This window comes from Ascaphus truei, chromosome 3, assembly GCF_040206685.1.
Source record: "Ascaphus truei isolate aAscTru1 chromosome 3, aAscTru1.hap1, whole genome shotgun sequence".
In the NCBI taxonomy this organism is placed as follows: domain Eukaryota; kingdom Metazoa; phylum Chordata; class Amphibia; order Anura; family Ascaphidae; genus Ascaphus; species Ascaphus truei.
The window spans coordinates 226,461,458-226,476,774 of NC_134485.1; the positions used below are offsets into that span (position 1 = coordinate 226,461,458).

The 15,317-nt window shown below is 43.0% G+C and overlaps 1 protein-coding gene across 5 annotated transcripts in view; it reads left to right on the forward strand.

The window, feature by feature from the left end:
• The window catches only part of CFAP47 (cilia and flagella associated protein 47), a 663,944-nt gene that overhangs the window by 294,794 nt on the left and 353,833 nt on the right, over positions 1–15,317 (forward strand). For all 5 annotated transcript variants that reach the window (XM_075590256.1, XM_075590258.1, XM_075590257.1 and 2 more), the window contains 2 exons: positions 505–593; positions 4,420–4,506. In XM_075590256.1, coding sequence (XP_075446371.1) covers positions 505–593; positions 4,420–4,506 — 176 coding nt within the window. The remainder of the gene's footprint in view (positions 1–504; positions 594–4,419; positions 4,507–15,317) is intronic.

The following is a 15,317-nucleotide window of genomic DNA, read 5'->3' on the forward strand; positions in this document are numbered from 1 at the left end:
ATTGATTTTGAGGGCTGGTCTGACCAAACTTTTATGTGAAGTGGATAAGAAGAAAATATTGATATGCTCATTTGCATTTCAATACCCCAGTGTCCCTGGCTACAATGGAAGCACTGTATACTGAACACTGTGTGGACCTATGCAAGACTTGTGAATGTGCTCATAAGTGTTTTCTAAATTACCGATTCTTACTTCAGTATCTTGACAGGTGTTCTTTGGTTGCCCTTCTGCTGCTGTCTTTGTAACAACTAACATGAAATGATGAAGTTGAACTGAATGACATTTTATATTTAGGAATGTAAACATTCAAAGAGTGGAGTGATAACCTAAAAAACTTTGCACTTGTCTTACAATTCTTAAGTTAATACAGTCCTCACTTTGTAGAGAGTGAAATGTTAACAAGCAATAGCCCTCAGACTATTTATGTGAAAGTTTTATTACTGCTGTAATCATTGTATAATGCTTTTTCTATTCACGTGTTTTAATTTTTTTTTTTTTTTTTAGGTCATATTGAAGCATGAATCACCATGTTATGAGTTGAACAAGATCAATTTATCAATTCAAAGCCCTTTCAAAGCTGCTGGAGAATTCAGGTGAGATATACAGTTTGCTGAACAATCTTAGGATTGCCATGGTTAAGTCAATTTTTAAACAATTAAAACGGAAATAATTTAAAACTAAACAGAGCAAGAAACATATTTGTATCTAGCATCAAAAGTAGGTCTGTGTTCACAATTAAATTGCAACAGTATCAAAGCCCTGATGCACATATTAGTTTTTAACTAATTGTAAAATAATTAGCTTTTGGGCATTGCAGGAGTTTGGCAACAAATGACACCATGTGGCTCCTATGCATTATTTGTATGCCAGATTCCTGTGTAGCACTGTCCGTCCCCCCACCCCCCACCTCTGGAAGATTGGGAGCTTGCACAGCCTATGCTACATGTATGTGGTGCAATACCTGTTTGGAACAGGAGAGACTGAGCTGTCTGTGGCGGAGTAGAGACTGGGACAGGCTTAGGTTCTTGTTCTCTGTAGTTCTTTCTCTGTTGTCAGCGCCTCCAGCTGTAGTGGGTCCCAGGGTGTCTGGAAGTCAGCCCCCCACTACTGCGTTCTTCTCCCTCCTGCCCAAGGATTGATACTCAGACAGGAGTGTATTGTGGAACAAGGTTATTGGTGTACATCAGGCATCCACTGCAGTTCTCATTACCGTGATGCAGAGTCTTTGGATGTCCCAGACTTCTGTATGGTGCAGGCCCTGTTCTTACACTCTGCTTCACAGGTCTGAGCGCACAGGTAACCCTACGCATTTCATCCGGTAGTTCGGACTTCTTCAGGGGGGTAGGGATACAGCGCAGTGGCTCCAGTGATAACTCCGGGGGGACACTTCCTGTCCAGTGATGACTCCGGGGGGGACCTGTGAAGCAGTGAGATTCTTTGCGGACTCTCTGCCGTGACATCAGCTGTGTTGCCATCGCGTCCTCCCGCCCATACAGCTTGCGTTGCTGCTGACTACGACGGAGCCAGATGATCCTTCCCCCACTGCAGAATAATTGAAGGAACCGGTACTGTAAGTGACGTCAGACGCCGCCCGAGTGCGGAAGCAGAGGACGTGTTGTAGCTGACTGGAGCCTTACCAAGCTGCGTCTGAACCCAGAGTGGTTAAACTGCTATTTTTGTTCTGGAGCATGTGAGTGTATTGGAGCTCCTTGCTCGAGTATTTTATATTAATTAAAACTGTGTTGCACTATATTTTTTCTGCTCTTTTCCCTACATATGCTTCCTACATCGGTTTAAGATTCCATGTGATTTTTCCACCCTGGAGAGGAAGTTTTTGCGCTTTGTGTCCTCCCCCAGACATTTCTAATGAATGTTTAGTTGTTTTTACCACTGAAGTGCAATAGCAGAGCAACTCTTTAGTGAATACAGTATATAACCCTGAATGTCTATTTTTGATTGCTCCATTTTCAGGGGTGTCCCTAAAGCTTTAATGTGCTGAATAAAGCTGCTTGTAAGGCTAGGCTGGTGTTAAAGAAGTATAGATGTAGCAAAGCTGCAGTTCATTCAGCATACAGTAGGGGGAAGGATTGAGTGTCTGGATATTCTAATTACATTAATGACCGTTTTATTTTGTGCAGGGTAGCTGTTTGTTGTCTGAGCACATACAGTATACAGTAAAATCGATTGAGAATGAGTTTTAACCTCTAATATCAGTTTACAAGCAGAATATTAATAAAAGAGCTCAACTAGTATCTTAATGCTTTTGATTGAACGTTGATTTAACTGACACATGGTGTATGATCTCCTTAACACCATTCTGAACCTTTGGTTCATAATTCACATTATAGAATGTAACTACTGTATAACCAAATGCCGACCAGGTGTTAGCTGTACCATACACAGTAAGCCCATTCATTCACTTCAATGCAATGCTTTGCATATACAGTAGAATATACTATATCTGAAAATCTATGTCTACGTTTGATTTTAAAAAGGTCAATTTTTCTTTTTTCTTTTTTTTTACTCTTTGCTTGCTGCTGTATCAAATGTAAAAATGATACTAATCAAGTTCAAATACATCCCATCATAATATATGGGTCACTTATCTCCTATTGACACTCCCATATTGCAATATGATGCAAGTGATTAAATGTGTGGAGTGCTTGGAAAGATTAATTTTGAGAGCCTGAAGAGACATTATTGCCTATTCAGTATGGTGATAGAGCATTGGTAACAGTGAGTTATCTTGCCTAACTTCCATAATTTCAGTGGAAGTTAATGCTTCAGTAACCTTGTGTCACCCAAATTATCACCTTAATGTACGAGAACCTTAATGTTAATTTAATGCCAATTATTGTATGTTTCCTGATATAGAGTAAAAATACTGCCTCTAGTGATAGACCTGTACTCAGGAACCAGCCTGGTGTACTTGAGAGGGGCACTTGGACATAGATGTAAGGCACTATTTTTATTAATTTTATATTTTATTTCCTAAAGTAGATGAATTTAGAGCTGTCATCACCTTCAGTACTTGCTGTTCCCTACACATGGGAGGAGGGCAGTCACATGGCTCAGGATGCATGCAGGTGCTGGGAGTTGCACTGTCACATTAATTTATGGGGTGCAACAATTGGTCTGTTTTTGGCCAAAATTCCCCATTGACTTCAAAGGGGAATTATTGAGAAAAACGGCCCAATCGTCCGTTTTGGCGAATATAGAATAAGCCCCTTAGAGGTTTATTCATTAAACTACATTCGCTTTTAGTGCTCATTAAGCCCCATTCAAAATCCATTCAAGGGAATGACCCTTTAATGAGCACTAATGAAATTAGTTAATGATACAGTCAGTCCAAATAACATCTTAGCATGTTGTTGCTGGTGTGCAGTTATATTTCTGTATGCTTAGATATTCATGTATTATTGTAGTAGTTAGAGATGATAAACTTCTTTGTCTTCCTAGGGTACCATAAAATTAAAAGCACTATGTCATTGATTTCCTATTGTATCAACATTATCTGGAGTTTTACAGAAACTAAAAAAACACAAAGGTCCATTTGAAAACTCAGATCTTACTCCAGCAAAATACCATAGCTAATGCATTAACTTCTATCATAAAAAATGCAATACAATGCTTTTACTGCATTTGACTCATACGGTAGACGTCTAATTTACACACTTAATGATAATCATTAAGTATGTATTTTTACTTTATTACACATAAGCTTTAAAGCATTCTAGCTGTGTTGGACAGCTGCACAAATGAAAATAACTTATCTCAACCAATGGATCCTTAAATTGTGTGGCATTTGCACTTGGCAGTCTACACAATTCAACAATTTACACTGTAATGATCATAAAATGTTGTACTGCAGAAAAATCTGACTTTCACAAATCTGCTTTTTATCACACTTAATAAAAGCAGTTGCTTGCCTCCCTCCCCCCCACCCCGACCCTCCCCCCCACCCCTCCCCTCCCTTCATAAAGTACACCTTTCTTTACTAGGACTTGAAGCAGGGAGGTCCAGGAGCTGAAAAGTGTTCATTTTCGCTGAAGGGGCCCTCTGGTTCCTGAGATAAATGTGCAGTCTGTACTTTCTGCTTATTTCAATCCCCTGTGCAATGTGGGCCAAGGAGGCTGTCACGACTTCCTATTAGTCTGTGTTAGGTGGGAGATTTAAACCTCCATTTTGTTTCCCCTGGAGGGTACTCTACCAGTGGCACCTTCCTGGTAAGTACCTCAGAAACCGGAGGAAGCCAGGGACTGAACGTTCTGCCAGTTCTATGGACCTGATATATAAAAACAACGAGCAGGGAGGTAGCTGCATCTTTAAGCTTGAAAATAAATAATTTACCAAATCATGACTCATTCAGAATATAATGTATTCATCTTATCTAAAATATTCCCTTTAATTTCCTGCCAGGGTGATTTTAATGGAATCTACAAGTTACTTATCTTTTCCTGATCACCTGAAGGAAATCGGCGAAAAAAAGAATGAAAAAGCATACAGGTAGGTTTTTTAGCCTATAAAGCTATAGTTGTCCATATTCGCAATTATTAATGATATCTATAATGCTCAAACATTTATTAATCTTTTGTGTGTTTTAACTGTGTGATCAGAATGTGTGCACTTTTCCATTTTTTCTTCCTTTTTATCTCGTAATGGAAAAGTTATCAGGGCCTTTCAAACCTGCATATTTTTCTACATATCTACTGTAACATACTCAGGGAAATGTGAAATGATAACTACTGAGTAAAGTCCAAGCCCCAATATTATCAGAAGATTTCCAAGTTTGTGTCGTTTTAGTGTTTCAGCTTTTTTTTCTACTGCTTATTTTTGGATGAGTTAATAGTAGAAGTGTTCAATAATTCAGAAGAATAATATGTGTAGCGCACTTTCCCCCACCCCCTGGGAGATGTGTGGCTATGGTATATGTGTGGTGCTATACCTGTGGCGTACAGAAGAGCCAAGTCTCCGCTACTGGAAACCTTGGGTATACCTGAATGATGCTCGGTAGCGCTTCCACCTGTACGGGATTCTAGCGTGTGGAATTCCCCCGTTACAGGACACATAAAGAATAGACACCTGGTAAAGCAGAACAGTTTTACTATATGGAGGTAATATAGTACAGCCTACCCACCAGGCCTCGCACGGCCATACCTCCCACTACTCCACTCCCTCTCAATGGAGTCACCATTCCCCAAAGTACCTAGGGGCCCTTGGGCACCCTGCCAACCCGGTGTCCACAAGGTCAATCCCCCCACACCCAATGTGCGGTACAGCGCTGCCCACAAATGTGTAAAGGTGAGTTGGTGCACTTTGTTGGGTACCTGCCGGGTGTGTCCACACCCGGGTGCGCAGATGCTATATCTGATGATGGGATCCACGGATCCATTGCCGTAACCCTACTGACGGGTATGCACCGTCTAGAAAGCCTGGGGCAAGTGGAGAATGTGATGTGCTGCAAAGAAGAGCTGATGCAGCATGCCCTGCAATAAAGTCCATTCAAAGATACCTCTGGTGTCAGTTCCTGGGCAGGAGGGATATAATTGTGCAGTGATGGGGACTGACACCCACACCCCGTGGGTTCCATCACCGCTGGAGGCGCTGACACCAACCCAGAAGAACCCAGAGATCTGTTCGAGCCAGTCCTGTTCCTGAATCCTTACCATCTGGCAGACAACTCAGAACACCTGCAAGCCTACAGGTAGAGCACCACACACACCTGGTAATATGCCTACTCCCCAGCCTGGGTCCCTAAGTGAGGTTGGGGTGGGGGGGGAGAAACCGTGTTACACAGTGTTTGAACTGTGGGGCATATGCTATTCCTTGCATCTACTGGAAATGTGAAAACTTCCCAAAGTTTAGTTCGCTTACAGTTCGATAGAACTTATTAAAAGTTTTTTTTTTAAAGTGTGGTTAACTTGACAAAGTTGAAGAGAAATGCAAAATGTTCGGACTTTTATACCTGTCCAAACACACCACATAGCTGTACACATCCCTGGTGTGTTCAACTTTGTACACAGGAATCTCTACATGTGTTGTTTAAACGAGTGTTTGGACAGGTATGAACTGTAAGTCACTCGGCACCCTACAAAAATAGGTCTCTTCTCTCTCTGTCTTTCTTTCTCCCTCTCGAAATGCAAAGTTTTTTTTTTTTATAACTTCAAGTTTATTGAATTTTTTCAATACAGATAGTATTGTGATACAGGTAACTTGAACATTCAATGTATTACATCCATATACGATACATATAGTCTCTCCCATTGGCACTTACAGTAAACATAGTAACTTTCTTAGTACCAGCCGGTATGTTTAGGCAGTTTAAACTTGGGGGCACAAGAAAATAAAATACGGGGGGGAAGGAGAGGAGGGGAAAGGGGGGGGGGGGCACGGGCTCTCTCTTCTTTCGCCTTGACGTGAGTGGCTAGGCCGCAGTGTTCATTGTGTTTACTACCCACGCGATCCACGCTATGTGCGCGTGAAATGTACATTTAGCCAGGTATCGCAGTCTAGTTCGCTCTGTTTGAATGAGAATGCATTTGGGACTATCATTGCCAAATTGTGGTCACCTCCACCCCCGGGATATCCATCTGTGCCAGCCAAGGCGTCCAGACTTTTAGATATTTGTTGCCAGTGTCATTAACTAAACTAGTTAATTTTTCCATCTGGCATATGTACCATAATCGATTCCGAATCTTGGGAGATATTTGGGATCTCTAGTTGTTTCCACATAGCTGCGATCGAAATTCAAAGTTTGAGTGAAAATATCTTTTTAGACTTTGTTTTTTTTTTTTGCAAATTCCTCAAAAAGTGTTGTAAAAGTTTGAAGTTCACAAAAAGTGTACATATTGACCATATTCGCAAAGTAAGGTGACAAGTTTGCACTTCTTTAGCATCTACCTTTCTGCACATGTATTGTGCAAAATAGTACATCTCACCAGGGCCACCGTCATGGGGGCACCATCAGCAAGGACAACTGTCTCGGGCCCGCTGGAGGGACAAAGGAACTGGCCGACGATCCTACGGTGGGAGTCTTCCCTCACTGCACTTAATGCGCTCAGTCGGGCTATGCCACCATATCCTTCTCTCACACTCCATAACTGGTGAAGGGCTTGTATATCACAGGAGGATAAAAATGAGGAAGTCGTTAAAATATTGAATTTGTGGGGAACATGCTGTCTTGGGTGCGCACATAGAATTGAGCACACTGGGCAGCTCCAAACCTTTGCTGGTTTACTTTGCTATTTTCTCAACAAAATAGTTTTTTTTACCCCATATTGTATGGCCATTAGGTTTAGACAAATTTCTGGTGATATTTGTGGCAAAATTAACACTGGGCAATGTTATGATTTTATTTCATGCTCTATTCCCTGTCTGTGATGCTTCTAAAGCTCTCTGCTTTGATGTGGATCATATTAAAAACTACCAAGAACGAATTAATTATGGTTATGTGGGTTTTCTTAATTGAACTAAGTAAAATGTGACATTTAGTAAAAGGTATAATTTTGATAAATTTAGTTAGATTATACTGTAATACTAGTAATATCCTATAAATAGTATCAGAAACTATAAGTAAAATAATTGTTAGCATTACATTTTGCTGGCAATTATTATATTTATATACACACCATTGTGTTTGTGTGCCAAATACAGAGCTCTACATTTGAAGAATATATTCAGTAACAAGGGTATCATGATTTTCATCACAATTGTAGTTCTCAGTGATTCATTCTCGTACATGAAAGACGCTGCTTGAAGTGTTATATTGAGAACAATAATTCAACCATTTTTATCCTTTATCCATCCCAAGTTTGTTTTTAAAAATAGATTTAATAAATAGCCCTGTGGCTTGTGTTAAACTAGATGCAGTACTTGTTTTTCTTTTTCAGCACGTTTTAAAAGAGTTTGTTTTCTACATTTGTCAGTGTTATTACTTAGATTAAACCACTTAAGGATCAGAAGACTTGGGTCAATATTTCCTCCAGGGATTCTCAGGGCAGCCACTTATAGATTACCATCTGTATTTTCACATCTACAGATATTTGGCAGTGTATTGATATTTTATTTCGCTAGGATTAATTTCTACAGTAAATGCAAAAATGGTCAGTATTTGTTGCCTGTGTTAGTACATAATTATACTTATATGATGTTATCACAAGAGAGGCTTACAGTTCAGAAGCATAAACTTCACAAATCAGGTCTCCCCCCAAAACAAACATACTGTAGTGTAGGCAACAGAAAAACTATGAGCTAGAAATCAGTAGCTACCATTTTTATAGCTTGAAGAGAAAGAAAAAAAATCCACTTTCTTAAACAGGGTGCATTTCTATTATATTTGTGTAGCCCTTGTACCCCTGGGGTACGGTATCTACTGATGCTGCTGTCACCTGTGAGGCTAACAAGAGGCCTGAGCCTCCGCCACTAGAAGCCTGGGGTATACTTACACTGGGTGCAGCGCCTCCACTGATGAGGGATCCCAACTTGGTGGGAGTGCTCCCTTATCAGAACCAACATATGCAGTAACCACACGCAGTTGGATAAAACAGTATTTACTTAGCATAATAATAATAACCTCTGCATAACGTTTCCTACATAAACAGCATGACATTCCCCTGCATGAATATCATCACATCACCCCACACATGTAAATGGTTGCACCACTTTAGTGTCAGTCTTTATATCACCCTAGTCCTTGGTGTAACAATGTGCCAGGGCACTTAACCTCTTAGTGTCCACCAGTGATAGATTGGTGTGTGTGTGTGTGAGGGACAGCGCTTCCCTGTGTTGGGGCCCGTTGGTGCACTTTAATATAATACCTTCCTGGTTATGGTCCTAACCAGGAGAATTCTTGAGGAGTCTGCAATACCGCAACGTGATCCCACGTAGCACTGCACTGCTCTCTGCAGAAATGAATGCACACGCTGACTCCACAGGGGAGGGATTCCCAGCCGGATTATCCCTTTGCAAACAGTCTCTGTTATGCAATCAGAGTCTCTTCCTGCTACACACTGTGCTGACAGCCAGGCTCTGTCCTGCAATCTCTTTCTCACTAGAAGTACAGTGAAGGAGTCCCTGTCTTAAGGCAGTTCCCTACACAATAAAGTTACTTCTCTACAGTGACTCAGGGAATTAACTGGGCCCTGGGGTTTAACATTCTGGCCTAATCCTTGGAGCACTGCTCTTTGGATTTAACCTGCAGCTTCAGGCTCCTGGTCTTCACTGACTGCTTCCTGTTCCAGCATGCAATAGTCTTTCCTGCTATTCAGCAGAATCCTGCAGCCCTACTGGCTCCCTGGTGTCAGGTGGTGTCACTCCCCTGAGCATCATGGGGATTGTAGTTCTATCTGCAGCTTTTAACCTAGGGAGCCTCATAGAGCCTCATGCTCTCCCTCTAATGGCTGCCGCTGAGTTGCCCTGCTCATGCACAACCTCGCTGCGTGTGCATACACCAACATGGCGGCGCCCTGCGGAGGGAACCGCCCGCGACTCAGTCACTCTGCCGCACATCTCTGATGGTAAGGAGAGGGGGGGGGGGGAAACCAGGAGCATGGGGGGGAAACCGGAGGGTACATGGCTACATCTGAATGAATAGTGGCAAGCTGTGCATGCTATTTTAATTTTATGCTTTTTTAAACCTCAACATTTTTCCTGGTTGTCCGCATGACAGTGGTCCCCAATGGGTTAAGTTCCACCCTCCAGCTGAGATAGGACAGAAATCTACCTGTGAGGGGCCTATAAATAGCCCCTCCTTTGCTCCCCATGTAGTCTTTTTTTCTGCCCTACCTTGCTGAGGTAGAGGTTAGTATTTTTGTTCTCTAATGTAGAAAAGGGGCTTACCTGACAACTTAGAAGCCGACAACACCCATGGATCAACTACTATCTCCCACTGAAGCCCAGACGTCCGCGCTCCAAGGAGTTAGCTGTTCCTGGGGCCGTCTGAAGGCCATGCTGTAAATAGCCGCCGAGGCTCGCAGCTCCAGAAACCTGGTTAGAGCCGCTTGTGCAGGTGCGCGTGTACAAAAGTCCTGGTAGACGCTATACCAAGTGGACTCAGAGGGCAGCAGGGAGCTCTTGCAAGAGATGATGTAGGGATGTCACTAGAAAAAAAAAACAAAGGTGGAGGTTTTAAAAAGTGCTCAGCAAACAAATGGTGCCACTGCCCTGCTACTCTGCGCCTCACACAAGGATCACAGATGCACGGAGGACAGCATTTATGCAGCCTGCTTAAGTGCTGCAAAACAAAGTGTAAGTGTTACTAGCCTACCTAAGGTTACAGACACTGCTTACAAATGTGCAAGCCTATCTGACCCAAGCCAATATTACCTTACAATCATGGTTGCAGTCTCTGCAAGGACTACTATTAAAGAGTTTCCAAGGTAAGCCCCAGGGAGACAGTAGTAGCCAGTATTGTGATTTTTGTTTTTGTAAAAGAGATGACTATTAATACTGGTATTTGAATAATGTCCGCCCTCCAGGCTCACAATTGGAGGATCCAGTGGCCAGAGCAAGAGGCAGCTACTAGGGAAAAAAAACCAGTGAGCAAAACAAGACAGTGTGCTGCTTGTGATAAGCCAACACTTGGGTGGAGAAAAACATCCCCAGCCCCCCCACCCCCAAAATAAATAAATAATTAAAACAAAAATTGTTGAGGATTCCGTAGAAAATGCAACAAAAGATCCAGTGTTACCAATGTTGGAATTAATTTCCTTGATTAAAAGACACAGTAACGGGGTTTCCGGTGACGTCACCCGGTATGGCTGCGTGAGGAGAGAGCTCTACGGACCCTCTCATATAAACATATCTGTTTTTCCCCCCAAAGCCTACTTAGGGCAGCCAAACGACCAGCAATGGCCAACAGAACAAAAAGACAACATCAAACCCAAGGGGTCACAAAATATTTCACTCCGTCCCAGCGAAGTATGGAGACGGCTGAAGAAAGCCAAGATGGCGTCAGCCCACGCGGTCCTGCAGCTCCAGGAACCAAAAGTGGCCGAAGGAGAGCCCGGAGCCAGAAAGAGGAATCACCCGAGAATATATGGAGGAGCTTTTCGCCTCCATGCATGACAAACTAAATGCCTCCCTGCAAGCAGATCTCAGAAACGCGGTTACAGAGCTGAAGCAGGAGATTACGGGCCTCATGGAGAGAACTTCCAAATTAGAAACTAGGCTGGGAGAGGCCTTACACCGCCAATCGGAGGCAGAGGAAGAAATCATCCAGCTGGGGGAAGAAGTCTCCTAGCTGAAAAACGGGCTGGAGGATCAGGAAAACAGGGACCGATGGCAGAACCTGAGAATCCGAAACATCCCTGAGTCAGTCCCCCCTGACCTCCTACACCCATACCGCAAGAAACTGTTTAACTCAATCTGTGGAGACCTGGATGAAAGAGACACAGAGATCGATCGGGCTCATCGTGCCCTAGGACCTAAGTCTGATGACCCCCGCCGCAGGCGGGATTTAATAATCCGCATACACAGCTACTCCATGAAGGAGAAACTCATTGGAGCCTGCCGCGAGAAGGACTACATACAATTTGAGAACGAGCCCCTACAGATATTCAATGATATGTCTAAAATCACAATTGCTCGCCGCCGTGAGCTCCGACCCCTGACTTCCCTCCTCCGTGAGGAGGGAGTCAAGTACCGCTGGGGATTTCCTTTCAAACTAATCGCCAATAAAAATGGTAAATTTCTCACCTTGAGACGCCCCGTGGAAATGTATCATTTCGCCTGTGCACTTGGCCTGTCAACCTTCTGCTGTTTGCCTCCCCCTCCTCCCCCCCCCCTTTTTTTTTCCTTTTTCTTCCCCCCCCCCCTTACCCTCACCAATCAGGGGCCACTAACGATAACGCCGAAAAACTGAAGTGCAACCCTATTTATAGCTGCTGTTGTTTCTGCTTCTCTTGATGCTTCAAGATGTCAGTTATCTCACTAGAACGATAACTGTAACACGTAATTAAAGCATGCACCAGGGATTACAGAATAACATATGTCTCCTTATTATGCATCCCAAGGCCGAACAGAAAACTCCTCCTTCCAACGCCACAAGCTCAACTCTGTCTTAGCAAAGAATAGATCCCTCCCCCACCCCGCCCACTGCCCCCCCTCCTCCCCCTCCCCCCTCCCCTTCTCTTCTCCCCACTCCCCCCACCTCCACTACCTCCCCCAGAATGGGGAAAAATTAAAAGGTTTCGGTTGGGACCAAAGAAATGATGACTATAACTATAAGACGAAGAAAGATCTGTTTGCCTATCTGACACAACACTATTGTGAGTCAAATCCCTACCTTAACAGAACAATATATGTCTCTTTACTATGTGTCGCAAGGCCGAATATAAACCTCCCCCCCTCCCAATATCGCACACTCAACTCTACCTAAGCGAGGACCGTATTCCTTCCCATACCCCTACCCCTTTCCCCCCCTCCCCCCCTCCTTTTCCCTTCCCCCTACCCAACTACTTTCCTAGTTTAGAGGGAAGAGCATAATGTAAAATATTCAAGGGTCCGCGCCCTCCCTCGCTCGCCTGCCTTCCTCACCGGACTCACCCGCTTAGGGCCCTAAGCCCACATGCCGGTTGCTATACCCAGCTACACGCCATTGAGGTCTTTTGTAGACCCTTTCCTCCTTTTTCTCTGTCTGCTAGTTCTGGCCCAGCAGACTCTTTCCCCCACTCCTTCCCCCTCCCTCCCGCCCTCCCTCCAGCTTGCCGGCTCGGAATTACCCCTCAATGTTTCTCTGCTTGCCGTTATAATATGTCTGAGATGGACTGGAAGTGTAATTTGTCAAGACCTCTCCAGTAGGATCGGAGACGCCCTAAGATCAGCAACAAAATAGGGCTCTTATGGCTAACCAAACCCCAATTAAATTAGTATCCCTTAATGTAAAAAGGCCTGCAAAACAATAGGAAAAGAGAGATGGCTATGCAGGAAATGAAAAGGTCGGGGGGAGACATTATATTCCTACAGGAGACACACTTCACGTCTCACGAGCCACCCAAAATGTTTAGTAGCGTTTTTCCAATGGGTTTCTATTCGTCTTTTAGTAGTAAGAAGCGAGGAGTCGCTATTCTAATAAGACAAGTAACCCCATTCAATCTTGTCAAAATGACCTCAGACCCAGGGGGTAGATTTCTAGTGGTTTATGGCTCGCTTTCAGGCACGGCGATCGCTCTGATCAACCTATATGCGCCAAACGAAAACCAGACGGAGTTTTTAAAAACAGTAATGGACAAGGTCGATTCTGCCTATCTATCTTCACTGATTGTGCGCGGAGATCTGAACATGGCACTAAACCCTATTGAGGACAAGTCGTTGTCTCTGAATCGCACGCACACGGCACACTCCCAAACAACAGGGGAAAAGTTTAGAGCTGTTGTCAAGGAGTTCTCATTGGTGGACATCTGGAGATCCCAACATCAGGGCCAAAGGGACTATACCTTCCATTCAACACCTCACCAGACTTATTCCCGCATAGATTACTTTCTAGCTACCAAAAATGTTCTAGAGGCCGCACTTAATTCAGACATTGGTCCGATCACTTGGTCGGATCACGCCCCTATCACTTTAACCCTCTCAGTCCAATTCACAAGGTCAAGCACCTTTAATTGGAAATTAAATGAATTTTTACTGAATCACCCGGAAATAGAGAGGGAGATCAAGACAGCCCTTACTAACTATTTTGATATCAATTTCGGCTCAGTCACATCACCAGCGGTGCTATGGGAAGCCCATAAGGCAGCAATCAGGGGTAACTTCATCTCCATTGCATCTCATAGGAAGAAGGTTAAGCAAAATTTACTCAACAGAGAAAATTTTAAAGCTGGAACAACAGCACAAAGCTAACCCATCAAGCAAAATTTACAAAACCTTGACTGCCGCTAGGAATGAGATCAAACAGATCCATTTAGAAGATGTAGTAAAAGTCCTTAAATGGACTAACCAAAGATACTATGACAAGTGCAATAAGGCCGCCAGACTTTTGGCTAGTAAACTAAGGGGAATACAGAGAAGATCCCAAATTACCGCACTTAAGAATAAATCTGGTGAGATAATATACAGCGATAAAGGGATCGCAGAGGAATTAACCTCATTTTATACTAACCTATTTAATCTTAAAACCCAAAATGGGAAATCAAAGACAATGGGCGTCTAAGACAATAACGGACTATCTAGAGAAATGTCGCCTCCCCTCTTTAACAGAGGAGGAAAATCTACTACTTAACACAAAAATAACACAAAATGAGTTGATGGACGCAGTAAAAACGCTAAAAATTAATAAAGCCCCCGGCCCTGATGGCTTCACCAATGTCTACTATAAAAGATTTTTCCCGACCTCGTGCACTCACCTGTTGAATTTATTTAACTCTTTTATGGAAGGTAACCCAATACCAACACCAATGTCCCTGGCCAATCTTGCAATTATCCATAATGAAGGTAGAGATCCGTTGCAATGCAGAAGTTACCGCCCAATATCCCTGCTAAATAACGATCTCAAACTATATAGCAAGATTCTGGCGAACAGACTGAACCCCATTTTGCCTAGACTAATAAACATTGACCAAGTCGGGTTTGTCTCTGGTAGACAAGTCTTGGACAATACTCGTAAAATTATAAATATAGTGGATTATGTTAACCTAACAAACACCAAGGCGATTTTACTAAGCCTAGACGCAGAGAAGGCATTTGACAGAATCGATTGGCTATTCCTCGACAAGACTATGCAGAAATTCGGTTTTAAAGACTCCTTTCTCGAAGGAGTCCGAGCGCTGTACCGCAACCCATCCGCAGTGGTCAAACTCCCAGGCGGAACCGCAAAAAAATTTGATATTAAAAATGGCACAAGACAGGGATGTTCCCTATCCCCCCATCTCTTTGCTTTGACCATCGAACCCTTAGCGGCCAAAATACGTGATAGCATAAATATTAAAGGAGTACCAATTGGCAATACGAATGATAAAATTTCCTTATTTGCCGACGATATTATTCTAACCCTAACACAACCTCAGACCTCTCTTCCCAATCTGCATAAAGAACTGTTAGAATTATTCTAACCCTAACACAACCTCAGACCTCTCTTCCCAATCTGCATAAAAAACTGTTAGAATTTGGCAAAATATCAGGATACAAAATTAATAATGATAAATCCGAAGCCCTGAGTATAAATGTACCAGAGCCAGAAGTAAAACTACTTAAATTAAATTTCAATTATAAGTGGAGTCCCTCATACAGTACATTAAATACTTGGGAGTGAATGTATCGGGAAACTATCACTCATTGTACAAACAAAATTACCCGACTCTCTTCGGGAAGATTAAAAAGGA